We start from the raw sequence: 20,087 nt of genomic DNA, 5'->3' as shown, positions 1-20,087 counted from the left end.
AATTACACAAGGAGCCACAGTCTTTTCATTAAATAAGAAGTCAGATCACTTGGAAGGGAAATGCTGAACCCAGAGCCATGTGGGAAATAATGTAGGAACACTGATTTGGGGAGTAGAGAATAGGGTGGTAGATGATTCTAGAAATGATGAGGTAGTCCACTGGCTTTTATTTCACTTGCATTCCTTTATAGCTCTGATCACTGCAGGACCATCCAAGCTTTTTTTTTTTAATATTTATTTTTTAATTTTCGGCGGACTCAACATCTTTGTTTGTATGTGGTGCTGAGAATCGAACCCGGACCGCACGCATGCCAGGCGAGCGCACTACCGCTTGAGCCACATCCCCAGCCCCCATCCAAGTTTTTAATGGACTCAGGTCTTCCTTTACCTCCCCAGTCAACATGCTATACCTCTGACCTGGACTGCCACTGCCCACTGTTAGCCGCACACATCCTCTTAATCATCCTGCAAGAGCCAGCTCAAGGTTCTCCTCATTGACAAATCCACTCTGGCTCTCCCAGCCGGATTAAGGGACAGTGCTGAGTTAATGTCTCCATGTTGCTCTCTAGTTTTTATTTATAAATTATCATTTATTTACTCAACTGCTTCTCTAACTTGACTGAGCTCCTCGAGAGCAGGGGCTATCCTTCACCTCCCAAGAATAGCACACCTAGCCCAACAGCTGGCCTCCAGTGGGTTTTAATAAATATTCTGTACAAACAGAGATATGATAAACTGAGGTATAAAAGTGTATTAAGAATCATATGCAAAAAAAAAATAAGAGAGTTCATGTATAATGGCATAATTTGGCATGAACATACTTTTATATACAGAGTTACGGAAAATTGTGCTGTGAATAGTTAATTATGAATGTAATGCACTCCACTATTGTCATGTATGTAAGAAATAAATTTAAAAAAAAGAAAAAGAAAGATAAATAAATAAATAAATATTCTGGCTGGATGTAGTAGCTCACACCTGTAATCCCAGCAACTCAGGAGGCTGAGGCAGGAGGATCACGAGTTCAAAGCCAGCCTGAGCAGATTAGAGAGGCATTTAGCAACTCAACAAAACTCTACCTCTAAATAAAATATAATAAAGGGCTGGGGATGTGGCTCGGTGGTTAAGGGTCCCTGAGTTCAATCCCTGGTATTAAAATAAATAAAGAAATAAATATTCTATCAGCAAGAGAATGAGGAAGAAAAAACTGATATCCTGCTACAGATATGAATGTGGCCCTCTCTGTGGTACTTCATTTCATGTAGATTTAATTAACATTTAAAGAAGGCACATTAGGTTTAACAGTATGGCCAATGGCACTAGCTAGGGCTCACTCTACTCTCTGTGACAGGAAAGCAGCAGACAATAAGAGAATGAACTATATCTGCCTCTATTTCCAACAGACTCAAATTCAACTTTGGCATTCTCTCTCTCTCTCTCTCTCTCTCACACACACACACACACACACACACACACACACATATACACACACACTCACACATGCAAAGCTGGGAAATTTTTATTAATCCCTTTTTTTTAAAAATGTAATATAAAGTTATACCCAAAAAAAAGGAACCTGAACTTCAGTAACAGCTGGAACAATCCCCAGCGGCCGGAGAAGAGATTTAATTTAGTTGATTTTCTGTGGGTGTTGGTAGTTTGCCATCTCTACACATTTTTTCCAAGGGCCCGAGAAGCTGCTAGAGGTTTGGTGCTCCCACCAGCAACCCAATGCAAGCCAAGGGTCTTGGGATCTTCACACTCTCCCAAGATCTGAGTGTGATGTACTTTTGAAGGATGTGCAATGTTCAGTCATAAATGTGATAAAAACTGGCAAGCAGGAAGCTCATGTATTCAGTGAGAGTATCGTGTTTGTCTCCAATTGATGGTTCATTTGAAGACATGGTGCCACCCTTTTACTGAAAGCACTGGTTCCCCTCTTGAAGCTTGCTAGGGATTACAGTAGATTTGACTCATTTCAAAGCTTCATGAAGCCTTCCCACCAATGATACCCAAACCAGAATTTCCAGGAAGAAATAGAGCTTCTTAATGCAGTTTTTCCAAGTGGAGCCACATAGTGTGTGGGACGTTATGAATTCTGACTATTTGATACTTGTGTACTCTGGATTTCCCAGAGAGTCGGGTAATAGTCAGATAGAAATTTTGACGAGTGAGCTTGACCCAGCAGTTATGGACCAGTTCTACACGAAAGATTGTGTTACTGCAAAGAATGTCACTCAGGGGAGTAGAATTTGTGACCTGATTGATTCCAGGTTCTGTCATCAATGCCACCCTGTTCAATCCTGGTGGGTATTCAATGAATGGAATGAAATCAGATGGAACTTACGGGACTGTTCACATCCCTCCAGAACCAGTAGTTTCTATGTTAACTTAGAAACAAACTTAAGTCAGCCCTCTTATGATGACCTCTTGGGAAAGTTGTGGAAGTCTTGAAGCCAGGAAAACATTGTGACCACCTTGTTTGTTAATCAGAGTTCTAAATTTCGTACTGTGCTTTCTTCACCCCAGAAGACTGAAGGTTTGAAAGTCTTGATTGCAAGAGTGCTGTGTTCAATGATTACAGTTTTGTTTTTACCAGTTTTGCTAAGAAGTTTGCAACAACAGCAGAATTAAGAAAAATGTAGGGAAAAAAAAAACTTAAAAAGAGAATACAGATAGAAGGTGATAGCTGCTTTCTAGATGTCCTTACCAGGGCCATGCTGTCCACAACCACCACCATCTAGGCACAGGGCCCTAGATGTAATGATCATGTGATCGTATTGAAGTGTATGCTTTGTATCAGGAGTTAGATATCTTGCATGAATGCTTTCCTCTGTGTTGGGGTATTCAGGTCCACTCTTGCTGTGAACCCAAGTGCATGTAGGAGAAACCTTTTACTATATGAAACTTTACAACACTTGTCAGAACAATCCAATTTGCTTTATGCACAGTGTACCATTCCTGCAGTTATCATCCCAAATTCCCCACAGACAAGGCTTTTGGCCTCAGCCTAACCATCTGGGCCTGTTCTATTAAATTATTGCCAGAATTTTACATCCAGTTACCTCCACTACTTTCTAGAACATATTCTCTATAATGTTATTGAAACCACTTTCTACTTCATACAGATGTTTTTTTGCAAGAGCAATTAAATTTTTCTCTCATACCCATAAAAAAAAAAAGACAGTGCCAGGCAGTGTGTGCTAATCACTTGGAATGCAGCGATGAATGACAAGGCTGGCTGTTACTTTCAAAGACCTTGCAAGTTGCTGGAGCTGGTCTCTGATAGGCAGGAGATGAATGGCTTGATCACCAAGTATAATATTAACAGAAAATGTTTTTACATACCGACACTTCCTAACCTCAGTGGGTAGCAGAGGCTATAAAAGGGCTACTCAGGCTGCAGTAACCTAGCCCATGCCACGTGATGACCCCCCTGGATTGTCTCCATAGGATGTGTTAGAACCTTCCCAGATAAAACCCAACAAATGGCAGGCTTGACAGGAACCTGGTTGGCCTTTCAGTGGGTTTAGGACTGCTATAGAATGTGAAGTCATCCAAATCACCCTGGGTGGCACAGACTGTCGCCCAAGGAACCAAGAAGCAGCCTAAATTCTTTAAAGGTGTTCTGGGTTTTCTGGGAAAGCTTTAACTTCTGTTTCCAGCCTATTGTTTCCATGAGCCCTCAGGGAAACTCAGAATCCAGTGTAGCTCTCCCATATTCTCTCACAAGATTCCAGGGACCTGATACACATTCTGATGACAGTAGCTACCATATATGGTGCTCCCTTGGACTTTCCAGTCAGTCTGAAGCAGTGAGTCTCTCTGTTCCCAGGAATATGTAATCCCCAAGAAGAATCCCTACTCAAATAAAGCAGCCTCCTGATAAGACTTGGGGAAGGTAGAAGGTAACTCCTGACAGCTGCACCCTGAATTAATGGGTGGGAGCTTGGCGCCCCCTAGAGTACAGCCAAGGGGAAATCCAGTTCATCTAATGGACTTCATTCGGACTTAGCGTGTTTAATTTCACTTCTTTGTGTGTTTTAGGAGTTCAGAATGGAAATGGACTATAAACAGTGGATCGTTGACTTTGTTAACCAGTCATTGCTTCAGTTAAGCACCTGTGATGTAGAAAGCAAGCGCTATGAAAGGACGGAGTTTGCAGAGCACCTGGGGGAGATGAACCGCCAATGGCACCGAGTGCATGGAACCCTGAATAAAAAGGTATGCTCCAGGTCACGGTTGGAGGCATGTTTTGGCTTTTGTAAAACACCACGTTCCAAAAAGTTAAAAAAGATATTCAGGCCAGGCACAGTGGCCTATCCTATAATCACAGCTACTCAGGAGGCTGAGGCAGGAGGATCTCAAGTTCAAAGCCAATCTCAGTAATTTAGTGAGGCCCTAAGCACCTTAGTGCCTCAAAATAAAAAATAAAAAGAACTGGGGATGTGGCTCAAGGGTTAAGTGTCCCTGGGTTCACCCCCAGTCACCTCCCCCCCCAAAAAAGCATCCAGATGGTTGATTTACAGTTGAACCTAATAATCATAGCCTCTTTATAGACCCTATGTTTTAGCATTCTCTATGGGTACATGTAATGGAATATGAAAATAATTCTTATATTCCTGTTGAGATTTCTTAGTGGGAAATTGAGTTAGGCTGTAAAGAGGAGAACTTTTGTTTAAAAAGGTGTCAATATTATGACAGGCTACTAAAAGGTCAGAGAATTTGACATTTTCTGTGAAAGCAGATGTTCAAAAGGGACCCAAAGCTATTTCAGCCTTGAAAAGATTATGAAAAGGAAAAAATTGCCTGTGGCTTTTTGGTAGGCTTTTTACTCCATGATTCTTGAAAAGATGAAAAAAACTTATTCCTGAAAAATATATGTATGTATACACAAACATATATATGTATGTATAGTATGTGTATATATTTATATATACTATATATAGTATATATAGTATACATATATTTAGTATATATATGTAGTGTATATATACACTAAAAATATATGGTATAAAGTGTGTGTGTGTGTGATCTCTTGTTTGTATAGAGAATGCATACAAATAGATTTATGCAATTAAGATTCAAATACATGAATAGACATAGAACATGAGCAGACATTTCACAAAATAGGAGCCAAGCTCCCACCCATTAATTCAGTTGTCACTGAAATATGTCACCTTTGATTATCAGATATTTAAACTAAAATTGATGTAACATACACTTATTAAATTAGAAAATTTGTTTTGTTTTTTGTTTTGGTGCTGGGAATTGAACCCAGGAGCACTTGAACACTGAGGTACATCCCCTGCCCTTTTGTTTTCTTACATTGAGACAGATTCTTGCTAATTTGCCAAGGCTGGCCTTAAACTTGCAATCCTCCTGCCTCAGCCTTCTGAGTAGCTGGGTCTATAGGTGTGTGCCACCTTGCCCGACTTAGGAAATGTTAATAAAACAAGAATATAAGCCCAAAGTGAACATTCATATGTTGCTGATACTATAATGGCTTCATTACTTTTTTGGAAAGCATTGGGAAATTTTAAAAACCATCTTTTCTCTTAACCCAGCAATCCAGCTCTTATCTATTTATTTAAAGTAGGTACTTAAAAAAAGAAAAAGTGTGCATGAAGTGCTCAACATTACTTATACTTGCAAAAATGCAGAATGCCTTAATTTCAAACTCTAGGAGAATGATTAATCAAAAGATACTATGTCCATTTGATAAAATACTGAGCAATCTTTAAAAGTAATATTAGCATATGTCATAACTCAGCAAGGCCTTCAAACATAGGAAAAGCAATATGAAACTTCATATATACTATGATTAAAAGCTAATTTTAAAAATGTGAATATTAAGCTGGGTGCAGTAGCCCATGCCTATAATCCCAGCAAAATTGGGAGTCTGAGGCAGGAGGATCCCAAATTTGAGGCTAGCCTCAGCAACTTAGTGAGACCCTGTCTCAAAAATAAAAAGGGCTGGGAGTATAATTCAGTGGTAGATCTGGCCTGGATTCAATCCCCAGTACCAACAACAGCAACAAAAATTGTGAGTATTAGAAATGAGAAGAATTACAAAATTAAAACTAAATATTGCCAGGCACAGTGGTACATGCCTGTAATCCCAGGTACTGGGGAGGCTTAGGCAAGAGGATCGAAAATTTGAAGCCAGCCAAAATTTAAACAGCAATTTAACAAGACCCTACCTCAAAATAAAAAATAAAAAGAGCTGGGGATGTAGCTCAATGGTAGAGTCCCCTTAGGTTCAATCCCAAGTACCATAAAACAAAACAGAAAATAATTATTGAAAGAGTAGGTTCTGGGGACCAAGTTATATTGTTCTACCATGTGCAAGTTATATTGTTCTATCTATTTGTTGTTATATGTTCGTAACAACAAACCCTACTGTTAAGTATAATTATAATGCACCAATAAATATTTTTAGTTAAATAAAAACTGATTTTTTAATCACATTGTTGAATTGTGATATTGTTGATATTGGTAGAAATTTTTAAACAACTCTAAAAGACTCCAGAATAAGAAAATTGCCATAAACAGTTTGTATGTTTATAGAAAATGCAAAGAAAAAATATTGAATGTTAGCAACCTAATTTTATTTTGTATAGTTGTTATGAAATTCTGAAACAGCCAGTTATCTCAGCAGATTAACTTTTACTTTAAATATGAAATTTCTAAAAGAGGAATTTAAATCCAATTTCCTGACTGATGAATCTTCATTCCAAAATTATTCATACATCTTAATATGTGAAATATTAGAAATTTGAGAAGAAAAAAAAATCCTTTTAAAATATCATACCATAATAAGGATTGTAATGCATTCCATTGTTGTTGTGTATTAAATAATAATAAAATCAATTTAAAAAATTAAAATAAAATAAAATATCATGCCATATACATTTTAAGCATGGGACTTAAAATAAGAATGTTTTCATAATAATTTTAATTATATATATATATATATTTTTTAATTGTAGATGGACATAATATCTTTATTTATTTTTATGTGGTGCTGAGGATCAAACCCAGTGTCTCATGGATACGAGGCAAGTGCTCTACCACTGAGCTACAACTCCAGCCCTTCATAATAATTTTATTTATCATTTATAGATACAACATTTAGAACAATTTTTGGAAAGTATCACTGAGAATGAAAACAAAATGCAGATTTTGAAAAACTGGTTGGAAGCACAAGAAGAGAAGCTGAAAACTTTACAAAAACCTGAAAGTGTGATCTCCATCGAGAAGGTGCTCCTGGACTGTCAGGTAAGGAGGTGCAGAGCACCCTCCACATGACAGGGTAGGGCTGCAGGGTCCTAAGCTTGTCCCTGAAGGATAGTGCTGTAGTTTCTGGACACTCCTGCAAGCTCCCCTGTGTTTACAGTTGGGTGTTGCTTAATGACAGGTAGCTTTCTGAGAGAGGCATGTTAGGAGATTCTGTTGTACAGCTTGTGCTTAGGAACACAGAGTGTCCTTCTGCAAACCCGAAATGGTTAGACCCCAAACACCTGGGCTGTATGGGACTGCCATTGTGTGTATTGCATAACTTAATTTTTTACATAAACTAGATAATTAGTTATAGGTTTTACATAATGGCCAAGTACCATTTTTACATAATCAGAAGAAGGTATTTTCATGGTTATTATTGCTTCCAAGAGGTTGCAATATTACTCTTAAGGGGGGGGGGCATATATTGACAGGAAATTTTGATTTAGGTGCCCCCTTTTCAGTTTTTGTGATTTTTCTTATTTTGTCCAACATTAGCAAAATTACTCTGAATTTTCTATTATTCTTAGTATTTTATTCTGTGTTTCATCAGAAGAAAATTTTCTTCTACCTATTGTGTCTTGTGTCTTAAAAGGACTACTTGTCCTTGGAACCAGTGTCTGAGTCACATTTGGGTGTGAGGATTTTGTCTATCTGCCAAGCCACACAATCCTTGAGGGGCCCTCTCCCCAGGGTGGACTCATCCTCCTTTAGTACCACCCTATTGGGACACACCATTTCCACTGTTGCCATGGCTGGGGATGGCACACACTATGCTGCTTCTGCACCTACTATGTGAAAGTATTGCATTCGTCACTATGGAGCTGGAGAGTTGGGTCAGATCCCAAGTCTGAGAAGGTTACAGAATGGTGCATATGTAAAATGAGGGAAGGGAACACCTGAGGAGGTCTTTCCAAATTATCTTATATTTTTAAATTTTTTTTTAATTGTAGTTGGACACAATATCTTTATTTATTTTTATGTGGTGCTGAGGATCGAACCCAGTGCCTCACATATGCGAGGCGGGCACTCTCTCACTGAGCTACAACCCCAGCCCTCCAAATTATCTAAATCCTGTTCTCAACCCCTACCCTCCATCTCCACATTAGTCTTCTTGTAGCCATCTTGGATTCCACAACTTTCCTCCATGGGAAGCTTCTGTTCCTCAGCCTATTGCTGGCCATCCTTTCCAGAAGCCCGGCAGCAGCTCTCATCCTTGCCTCTACCTCCAGTAACTCTTTAGGTCCTCCCAGTTTACCCCTACTATTTAGTCAGTCCACATCTGTCCAGACTGGTCTAGTCCAGACCCCTCTTGTCACAGGCCTGTCCTATCACAGCTACCTCTTCTGTTTCTCTCTGATTCATTCTTCACACCAAGGTGGAGCGATACTTATGAAATGCAAAAGGCCACAGCAATGCCCCACTGAAAAGTCCTTCATGGACTCCATGTTGCCCATAGAATGAAGTTCAAATGCTTCAGGTGGCATTCTGGCCCCTCTCTGACCTTCTTTCACCTGATGGACATAACAGTAAGCAAGTCTTCTACAATTTTCAGTCTTCTTATTTTGTTTTGATAACACTAACCTCTGAACAAGTTTGTGTTCAGCTGTTCTCCCTGCAACCTCACCACCAAGTTGTAATTAAGTAAATTGCAGAACACTGGCTAACCTGCACGAGGTGCTGGGTCTGATCCTTGGCACTGGAAAAACACAGACCAAATTCTACTATCTGTAGAAATACTTACTGGCAAGAAACAAAGGCAGTGCATACAATGTTCTGGGAAGCCCAACTCTCTCTGCCCTGTGGTGCCCCAGGCTTGCTCAAGAAGGACATACGTGTCAGCATTCCAGAAACAAGAATCCAGTATTGGTATGGTAAGCATCCCGCAGCCAGAGACCTTGGAGGTTAGGCGGGTACAGAACCACACAGGAACTTATTCTAGAGATTGTCACCCAGGGCAAAGGGAACAGGCTATGTGCAGTTATGTTCTTTCCAATAAGGGTGAGAATTGTGTCCACAGTAGTTTAGCCAATCCACCTACCTTGGTATGTATAATTGTAACCAGTGAGAACCCATTTCTAATATTCATCATGCTATTTGATAACCCATTATTTTACCAGTAAAAAAAGCATTTCTAACATTCATTGTGCTCCTTGGCAAAATGACTCATGTTGATTGAGACATTGAACTCAGAGCACTCTGATGGCCCTCTCTGAAATGAGGGTTTCCTAATTCAAATGCACTCTGACCACCTGGCATGTGCATATCTGGTTGTATTGGGTTGCATCAGAAATGGTTTCTCTTACATGTAATTTGCACACGTGCCTGGCCAGCAGTATCCATTGTCAGTCCCAACTTGAATGTGGCATTGAACTATGGGCAGTTTGGGCCCCAGTGCTGTTGCACTATGTTGCTGCTCACTGTAGGATTCTGGACACTCCCTCAAAGGCTCTCCTACTACCATCCACACACAAGCTCTCCTCTGTCTTTGTCAGAACTCAGCCAAAACACCCTGACCTCACCTTGGGCCCACCAATTATACACCTTCCCACAGGACCCCACACTTTCCATTAGCTTCTGTTTTCCCATTTTAATTTCCTTATCTCGCTTTCTTAGGTGCATCTTTATAAAAGTCTGTAAAATAAGGTAGAGATGGAAGTGCATGAATGAAATCAGCTTCCCTGGCCTGTGATAGCACCCTGTGTCTGAGGCCGTACTGAACTCATCTGTCTACTTGTCTGTCCTTGACTAGACTGGGGGTTTCACAGGGCAGGCTTGCTACTGTCACTGCCTGGGAAACTCATGGGTGCTTAGGAGTTGCTTGAGCCCCTGTATTAGTAGACCTAAAAGTGTGCTTCGTGCAAAAGTCATTTTTGCTTTTCTTCACTATTCATTGATTATAGGAAATAAAATGAAAATAATTTCATGACTGATCCCAGGGTAGAATCTTTCAGTTCAGAAAGCTTGTTGCTAAAGTAGCTGTACTCTAGAAAACTTAGAATGGTGTTTATGAAGCATTAAGACTTGAGTTAGTGTTGAAACATTCTGAAGGGCTCCTAATAGTTCTAGATGAATAGGAAGAGGCCGAGTTTGGCATATTACATTAGCAAGGAAAACTGCGTAGTTGGTTAGAATGAGGCGGTCTGAGATACAATTATTAATCTCTCAAGTTTGGTGCTGCTGTACCATAAATACCCACCACTCACAGAAGTTCATTCATGATCATTTCAAAGGAATTTAGGTATTTAAAAAATATTTAACACCAATTCTCCAGGAACAGATACAAGCACGGCTGGACTTGTAAATTCTAGTGAATCTCCATGATTATCAACAGATATCTTTAGGCCACCCTATTTTGAGTGTAGCAAGTTAAGACTTAAAGTAAAATGGATTTATTTACCAGTGGAGCAGGGAACTGGCAAACTTGGAAAGTCCTGGTAGGCCTCCGTGTTGCAAGGTCAGACTATAGGATCGCTCAGCTAAATCCAGATTGTTCTGAGGAGAAAAACAAACAAGAACGGCTTTGTGTGTGTGTGTGTGTGTGTGTGTGTGTGTGTGTCCATGTGCTATAATTACCACAGTTATTGTTTATACTGCCTTTTTGGTGTTCTTGTGTGTCTCTGTGTTTTTTCCCTCTGTTTCTACTCAATAGTCCTCCTCTTCATTAACTTATGTTATGGAGGAAATATAACAACTTAATAGCAAATATTAAGTGTTTTTACAAAATCTTTGGTTAGTTGAGTTTTTAAGGAGGAGGGCAAGTTGGTATTTTAAAAATGTTTCAAGCTATCCCTGTGCTAAGAAAGAAGTCAGCTCCACGTTGGTGATAGAGGATGCTTGGTGATGGAAAGGCTGGCAGAGCTTGAGGTACTGGCTCAGTGAGTCTCACTGGCAAAGCTGTTTCAGAGAAGCCGCTTGGTTTGTTGGGTGCTTTCACAACTAGTCCCTAAACAGAATGCCCGGAAGTATGCCCCTATGGTACTAGTCCGTCTCAGGGCTGCGCTGGTAGAAAGACTGTCATCACAATGAGGTTTTCTAGTAATATGTTGTATATTCATGGGGCGCCAAGTGGAGAAGGGAAGAGGGTCACACAGTGGAAGGAAGGTTCCTCTCACTCTGTCTTCTGGTCATCCAGTCCCACTCCCAACTATAGTAATCAGTTTCTTATAGAACAGATTTTTCTCCCTCTTTTTTGTACTTTTCAGTATGCGAGACTCCTGACACTCATGGATTCAAAGTTTGTGATTTAAACAAACAAACAAAAGCCGCTCCGAGGCTGAGGCAGGAGGATTGTTAAGTCCAAAGCCAGACTCAGCTCTTAGTGAGGCCCTGAGCAACTTAGCGAGACCCTGTCTCCAAATAAAAAATGGCCTGGGGATGTGGCTTGGTGTTTGACTGCCCCTGGGTTTAATCCCTGGTCCTGGAAAAAAAAAAAAAAAAAGTTTGTGATTTCAGTGTTTCAAGAATAAGCTGAAGGCTCTGGCAGGTGGCAGCTTTGTGGGGGCTGCATTTCAGTACCACCCTGTGAGACTAGTCCAGGGTACTAATCCCTCACCAGGTACAAACACAGCCACGCCTGCCCAGCACCCATGTGCCTGCCAGGAGCTCAGGTTCCTCTTTCCTTATGAACCCACCCAGTGAGTCTTTTGAAGGATTAAGATTTTATAAAGCCCTATTTCTTGCTGAAAACAGTCTTCAAGAGAGAAAACTTGAACAAAGGGTCACTAACTGGAGGCCATGCATTCAAATCACACATACCTGGGTGGAAATCCAGGACAATGCTGAAGAAAGTGAGCCCCTGTACCTCCCAGATTTGTACATTTGGAGATTTGAAAGGAACTCAGAATAAGAGCTCTGAATGCCAAAGGGCTTTTGTATTTTCCTAATGTTCTATAGCAAGTTTGTAATTCTCTAATAATAATAAATAAAAAGTTTAAACTTTTTCCAAATTGGACTTTAACCCCAGTCCTGAGAGGCGTGTGTAAGCACCTCTATCCATCCTTCCTCTGGGAAGAGTGGCAGTCTCGCTGCTGGCCCCCTTTAGCTGTTTTCAGACTGCTGGGTCCATGATCTCCTTTGTAACAGAGGGCTCCTGATGGTTTCTGGAATTGTTTGTAAAGAGTAGACCAAGGGGCGGGGTGGAGCTCGTGGTAGAGAATGTGCTTAGCCTACACAAGGCTCTGGGTTCAGTCTGTAGCATGCGTGCATACACACACACACACACACACACACACACACACACACAAAGAAATAAAATAGTAGACAAGGTCAGGGATGCCATTATGAGAGAATTAATAGACTAAAAGGTATAAGTAGATAGTAAAGCTATTACTGACTGAACTACCAGTAAATTCTATGACCTTCACTTACACATTGCTTTGTGATTGGAAAGCATGTTCCTGCTTGTGGTGTCACCTGCTCTCTCAGATGTGCACAGCATGGAGAATCGCTCATCCAGATGAGAAAATGGAAATGGACTAGGGGGCTGATGACATTGGCCCAGCCAAAAAGCCAGCCAAGGGCAGGTGTGCAGTGAGGACCTGCTTTTCTAGGTTCTTTCTAGGATAAGGACTTGTTGCCTAGACTCTTCTACGTGTAGAACCATGGAATATAAAATTGAATTGAGTGTACTGTGATTAAAACATCTTTGATGTAATGTCGTGTAATTATATACTCCACTGGCATTTTTTTTTTACTTGATAAGATTAAACTCCTCTTATACCTTGCTCTTTTGTGTATTGTGCATTGAAAACCTTCTCCTCTTGCCCTTCCAGGATATAGAAAATCAACTTGCAATTAAATCCAAAGTACTGGATGAGCTGAGACAAAGCTACCTGACTCTGGAAAGTGGGGCAATTCCACTGTTAGAAGATGCAGCATCTGGAATCAACAAGTTGCTTCAAAAGCGGGACAGTGTGACTCGTCAGGTGCTGGATTCATTTAGTGTGCTATTTCTCGCCATATAGTCTTCTTATACCTTATATGTTGTTGTTATTATTCTTTGATTGTGAAGACATGCTCTATACTAAAAAGCAAAAAGTTTCTGAGAAAAAGATTGAAATGGAGAAAAGCCTTTCGAATCCTATTTTATATGCTGAATAATTTGAGGCAAAGCCACTGCTCCTGACATCACTGTCAGGCAGGAAATCTACTTGACTGTCCTTGTTTTGTCTAATGTACTCATGCAGACACAAATGTCTCTATCCCCCAAACCCAACAGAGCATCTGGCATTGTTTCCCAGACAGATACACAGGAGCAGCTATGAAGCAGCAGCTCAGGCTCCCCACACACAGGGCAGTGCCTCAGGAACTGATCTTGTCATGTAGCCTCTGTAGGCTAGGAGCATGGTCAGCTTAGAGAGAACTCTGGAGGAGGGCAAAAACACAGCACAATAGTGAAGAGTTAAGAATAGAGGGAGCCAGGCATGGTGGTGCAGGAGGCTGAGACAAGAGGATCCCAAATTCAAAGCCAGCCTCAGCAAAAGTGAGGCATGAAGCAACTCAGTGAGGTCCTGTCTCTAAATAAAAAACAAAATAGGGCTGGGGATGTGGCTCAGTGGTCGAGTGCCCTTGGTATCACCATCCCCTTCCCATCCCCGCCCCCCCAAAAAAGAACAGAGGGAAAGAGTGTGCTGGACACCTGGTAATCTTATGAAAGGCACGTCAAATTCCCCAGGTGGAGGGAAAGACCAGGCAACTCCAAACCTGGCTGCCTGCACTTCCCAGCAACTGAGGGACAAGCTGTAAATACTAACCACTTGCAGGTGTGTCCATGTTTCTCCCACAATCCTCAGCGTGGGTTATTTGTCATCTACTAAAACTGACTTTCAACCGTGAGTTCCACGAGGGAATTGGGAAGAAGCTTCGTGAATGAGATCTATAGGCGGCCTCCAGCCTCATTCCCTTCCCAGGACTCCAGCAGGAAAATGGGGATGAGTTTGCTCAGTCGTTTGTTAAACTTACCTTGTGTGAGTCCCTGTGCTCACTACCAGGAGTAAGATAAGAAAAAAAAATAAGTCCTGCCCTCCAAGATCTCACAGGCAGCAGAGGAAACATAATCATAATACTATGAATTACAATATAAAAATATAGAGGGGGAAAATGAAATGAGGTAATACAACAAATACGCAGATAATAGTGCTCTCAGGACAGACAAGTAAATGGAATAGAATTGAGAGTTCAAAACCCTCTCCGAACAGTTCATTTATATTTTTTTTAACAAGGATGTCAAGATGATTCAATGATGGGGAAAATCTTCAAAAAGGCACTGGCACTACCAGACACCCACATTCACACCATATACACAAGTTAACTTAAAATGAATCAAGAACATAGTAAAAGCTAATGCTGTAAACTTTTAGAACAGGTCAATCTTCACGACTTTTAAAAAAAATCTTTGTTTCTTTTTTTTTTTCCTTCAGTATTGGGGATTGAATCCAGAGGTGCTCTACCACTGAGCTATATCCCTAGTCCCTTTTTATTTTATTTAATTATTATTATTATTATTAATTTTGTGACAGGGTCTTGCCTTGCCCAGGCTGGTCTCAATTTGTGATCCTCCTGCCTCAGCCTCTGGAGTATCAGGGAGTTTATGCACCACTATACCCAATTCATGACTGGTTTTCTAGATATGATATGAAAAGATAGATAAATTGACTGGGGCAGGAGAATTACAAGTTCAATGCTAGCCTGGGCAATTTACCAAGTCCTGACTGAAAATAAATTTAAAAAAAAGGACTGGGAATATAGCTCAGTGATAGAGTGCTTGCACAAATCCCTGGATTCAGTCCCCAGTACCACAAAAAGTACATGAAAACATGCTTAATGATGTTAACCATCAAGGAAATGAAAATCAAAACCACAATGAAATGCCAGTTCACATCTGTTAGGATAACGATAACAAAGGCAACAGCAAGTGTTAGAAAAGATGGGAAGAAACTAACCCTGATACAATTCAAAAGAAATTAAAACAAAAACTTGTACATGAATATTCGTAACTATAATTCATAATAGCCAAAGAGGAGAAATAACTGATTATCTATCAATATATGAATGTTTATATAAAATGTGATATATCTATATAATGGAATATGCAGCTATAAGAAGGAGTGAAGTACCAGTGTATTTTACAGCATTGAGGGCCTTAAAAGCACTACATTAAGTGACAAAAGTTGGTCATAAAAGACTACATATTGTATGATTCCACTTACATGAAATAATCCAGCATAGGCAAATCTGTAGAAGTGGAAAGTAGATTAGTGGCTGGGAAAAGTGACAGCCAATGGGCATGGGCTTTTGGTTTTGAAGTGACAGAAGATGTTCTTCATGGTGGCACACACCTGTAATCCCAGAGAACCTGGAGGCTGAGGCAGGAGGATTGCAAGTCTGAAGCCAGCCTCAGCAACTTATGAGGGACCTTGTCTTAAAATAAAAAGAAGTGGAGATGTCACTCACTGGGAAACACCTTTGTGTTCAAACCCCAATACCAAAGGAAAGAAAAATGTTCTAAAATTAGTTATGAAGATTGTGCTTTTAAAATGGGTGGATTGTGTGGTCTGTTAATTGTATCTCAGTTAAGTATTGTTTTTAAAATACAGAGGGTATGAGTTGGAATCATCCATCCATAAGATGTTCAGAGTCAATATAGCCTGTGTTAAGAGCAAGGACTCTGGTCACAGTTTTAAAGAGATCCTCATAACATCATTATCTGTCTATATCCTTGGGGAGGTTGTTTCTCTAAACCTTTGTTTCCTGATCTACAGAGTGGGCATGATAAGACCTACTCATTTCTTCTTACCTCAACAGCGATGCCTATCAGTGCTCAATAAATGCTACTCTACGGCTGATTCCAGTTTTCACATGTTGAAAACATTTCTCCTTCTTCTTTCTGCTGTAGTGAGTTTTTCTTAATGAATTTCTTCTTTTCCTTCAAACCACACATGCCATGTCTTCTCCATGAAGTTGCAGTATTAAAAGGGGCCCCTGGGAGGGTGCTAGAAGTTGCACCACCTCTCTCTGTGAGCACCTTGCGCGGCATGCACCTGGCCATCCTTGTAGAACTGTGCACCTGTGGGCTTGGGATGACCTGGGACAGGCTGGCCTCTGCATCCACACAGTCAACCAACTACAGACTGAAACTATTTGGGGGACAAATTGTGTCTGTACTTAAGATGTACAGACTTTTCCCCCTGTTATTATTCCCTAGATAATGCTTTACATTGTGTTAGGTGTCATCTGTAATCAAGAAATAGTGTAAATTGTATAGGAGGATGTGCAGAGCTTATGTGCAAATACTACATCCCTTTACATAAGGGATTTGAGCATCCTTAGATTTTATTTTCTGATGTGATTTCCTGGAACCACTACCCCATGGATACCTTTGGCAACTGTCACCCATGCAGGTCCCAGTTTCTGAGAGAAAACTACCCTGGCGAGGATTTCCCCCCTCACCATAAAACTCTTCTTTCTTTTTGCGCTGAGGATCTCCAGGGCCCCAGCATACCAAGCATTTGCTCTGTCTCTCAGCTATACACACCACTCCCTAGCATGATTTCAAGGTTATCAATATTGTAGTTTATATCAGTAGTTCATTTCTTTTTATGACTGATTATTTCATTGTATAGATAAGACACAGTTAATCTGTTCACCAGTTGATGAATGTTTGGGTTAGTTTCACTTTTTAGCTCTTAGGAACCACACTGCCATGAACATTTGTGCAAACATATGTTTTTGGTACTCTTGAATCTATATCGACAAATACCATTATTAGGTCTAGTGGTAATTTGACTTTTTCTTTTTGGTGGTACTGGGAAATTGAACTCAGGGCCTTGCACATGCTAGGCAAGTCCTGAGCTATGTTCCCAGCTCCCCACTCCCTTATTTTTTTCTATTTTGAGATAGGGTCTTGCTAAATTTCCAGGGCTAGCTTCACACTTGTAATCCTGCTGCCTCGGCCACCCAAGTAGCTGGGTTATAGGTGTGTGCCACCACAGCCAGCTTCTGTTTGTCTTTTATGGGGAACCATGGAATGGTTTTTAACAGTGGCTACATCCTTTTACATCTACACCTGCAGTGTGTGAGGATTCTTGCCACGTCCTCACCTGTTGTTACCTGACTTTTGGATCGTAGCCATCAAAGTAGATACAAATTGATATTTCAGTGTGGTTTTGATTGACATTTCCCTGATGACTGTAGATGTGGAGCATCTTTTCAAGTGCTTATGGACCATGGGTGTACCTTTTGGAGAAATGTCTTCTCAAGTCCTTCTCCTATTTTTCAGTTTGGTTATTGTCTTTTATCGTTGAATTGTATTTTTTTACTCACAGTCATATCTAAAGTCATTTTGATTGGCAACAAAATGCTCAACCCCTTTCATGACTATCAAAACATACCAATGGATAAAATGGACCCACCGTTTGCCTTTTGTCCAACTTTGCTCTTTCCCATCCTTTGGCTAGGGCAGGGTTCTCTCCAGTTTGTAACTACTTTGCAATAATCAGACCCAAGTGCCGGGTAACATATTTGCAATGCTTTATGGTTATTAGAGCATTTTCACAGATCCTATTGGGGTGGGGGTTGTTTGTTTGTTTTTTCTTTTATTAATATCTGTTTTTGTGGATGAGGAAGACAACAGTAGGGTTAAATAATTTACCCAAGGCCAGAAAACTAATACAGTATACCTGAGCAGGGCACTCAGATTCCATTCCTTGCTCACTGTCCTTTTCCAGGGCTCTCAAGAGACCATGTCTTGTCCAGGATTTTCTAAATGAGTTCTGTTTCCTTTTTTCATATAGGTCAGTGAGCTCAAAAGCTTCATGCAGTCGGTGCTACAGGAGTGGAAGTTGTATGATAAACTCTATGATGAAGTGAACATGCTGGCGATCCAATTTGGGTACTGCATGGAACACAGCAAGCCTGTGGTGCTGTCACTGGAGGCCTTGAGGTGCCAGGTGCAGAACCTTCAGGTAAATTAGCCAGAGTGTGGTGCAGTGCATTATTGGCAGGAAATTCCAAATGGAAGCAAGAACAATAAAGGATGCATGTGGGTTTGTGCCTCCACAGAGAAGCCCCAAACAGTGTATTAATACAATATCAAAAGTATACCTTGAGCCGGGCTTGGTGGCACACACCTGGAATCCCAGTGGCTTGGGAGGTGGAGGCAGGAGGATTAGTAGTTCAAAGCCAGCTTCAGCAAAAGCCAGGTGCTAAGCAACTCAGTGAGACCCTTTCTCTAAGTAAAATACAAAATAGGACTGGGGATGTGGCTCTGTGGTCAAGTGCCCCCAAGTTCAATCCGTAGCACCCCCAAAAAATATATTAAATAAAAGTATACCTTGGGGGGCTGAGTTGTAGCTCAGTGGTAGAGTGCTTGCCTAGCATGTGTGAGGTACTGGGTTCAATCCTCAGCACCACATAAAAATTAAATTAAGATAAAAAATAAAGGTATTGTGTCCATCTACAACTTAAAAACAAAAAAAAAGTATACCTTAAAGCCAGGCATGGGCATGGTGACACATACCTGTAATCCCAGGGACTAGGGAGGCTGAGGCAAGAGGATTGTGAGTTCAAGGCCAACCTCAGCAACTTAGCAAAACTGTGTATCAAAAAAGAAAAAGAGCTGAGGATGTAGCTCAGTGGTAGAGGGCCTCTGGGAGCAATCCCCAGGATCAAAAACATAAAGTACACCTTTAAATTCTAAAGTGAGTCATGTGAGCAAAAGAGTGAAACTATCAAACCATATGTTGAATTTTCCTTCATTTTCCATGTCCATATTATTTTGCAATTTAAATGTTTTACTGTGGGGCTGGAGGTGTACTTCAGCAGTATAGCAGTTGCCTACAACATGCAAGGTCCTGGGTTCTAACCCTAGCATTGCAAAAAAAAAAAAAAAAAAAAAAGTTTTACTGTGTGACTGCTCTCATTGTGTAGCATTGAGAAGCAAGAACTGCTGTCTTCCGAGGGTGGGGAGGCCATCTGAAACTGACCCTCCTGCTCTCTTCTTAGTCTCTTCAAGATGAAGCTGAGATCAGCGAAGGGAGTTGGGAGAAACTCCGAGAGGTTATTCATAGACTCAAAGATTCCTGCCCCTCAGTTGCTGAAATAATTGAAGAGAAATGCCAAGACACTCATGCAAGGTACACTTTAAGATGCAATCAGAACAATGGACCTAAGGTCTTGTAAGGTCTTCCTGGTCCTCTGAGATGACTGGCCCATATTATTCTGGCCTCTGCTTTGAATGGTCTAGTTCATGTACAGTTAGATGCTGTGAGGGCTGGCATGTGCCTCCTCTAGTGATTGGACATGAATCTAAAAATGCCCTAATTACAGCCCCAGGGTAGCCACTTACAGAGAGCATGCACTGAATGTCAAGAGCCATCTCAGGAACATCAGAGGCAGAGGCAGAAACACACTAAGGGGTGGGCCGGGTGGGTGGATTGCAGGAGTCCATCAAACATCACCATAAACATTGTAAGCTGGTAAAAAAGAACTTGGTATCTCTTGGGGAAGCCATTTCTGGTGGAAAGGAAGGAATATTTGTGGCTGGAAGGAATTCTTTGAAGAATTGCTGTTTGTGGCATATGAAAGTCTTTCTAAAGTGTGTGGCCCTCATTAATTGCAAGACTTTGGTTTGGGGCATGATATATGAAAGCTAATGTGCTGGAGACAAGGACAAAGAGGTCAAGCCGCTTTGAGGATCCTTCTCCACTCCTCCTCCACGCAGATGCAGCCACTCCAGTAAATCAACTTTGAACAAGTACTGAACAAAGGAAATCAAACTCTATACCCTGCAATGATGTCCTCAGGTC

The 20,087-nt window shown here is 40.8% G+C and overlaps 1 protein-coding gene and 1 pseudogene across 5 annotated transcripts in view; both read left to right on the top strand.

The window, feature by feature from the left end:
• Syne2 (spectrin repeat containing nuclear envelope protein 2) overlaps positions 1-20,087 on the top strand; it is a 336,103-nt gene that overhangs the window by 255,231 nt on the left and 60,785 nt on the right. For all 5 annotated transcript variants that reach the window (XM_077109148.1, XM_077109147.1, XM_076850387.2 and 2 more), the window contains 5 exons: positions 4,048-4,224; positions 7,126-7,281; positions 13,056-13,208; positions 18,075-18,245; positions 19,285-19,415. In XM_077109148.1, the coding sequence (XP_076965263.1) occupies positions 4,048-4,224; positions 7,126-7,281; positions 13,056-13,208; positions 18,075-18,245; positions 19,285-19,415 (788 nt within the window). The remainder of the gene's footprint in view (positions 1-4,047; positions 4,225-7,125; positions 7,282-13,055; positions 13,209-18,074; positions 18,246-19,284; positions 19,416-20,087) is intronic.
• On the top strand, positions 1,227-2,645 carry LOC143393475 (S-adenosylmethionine decarboxylase proenzyme pseudogene; annotated as a pseudogene).

This window comes from Callospermophilus lateralis, chromosome 3, assembly GCF_048772815.1.
Source record: "Callospermophilus lateralis isolate mCalLat2 chromosome 3, mCalLat2.hap1, whole genome shotgun sequence".
Lineage (NCBI taxonomy): Eukaryota > Metazoa > Chordata > Mammalia > Rodentia > Sciuridae > Callospermophilus > Callospermophilus lateralis.
The sequence above is the reverse complement of the archived record's forward strand: the minus strand, read 5'-3'. Positions and strand labels throughout refer to the sequence as shown.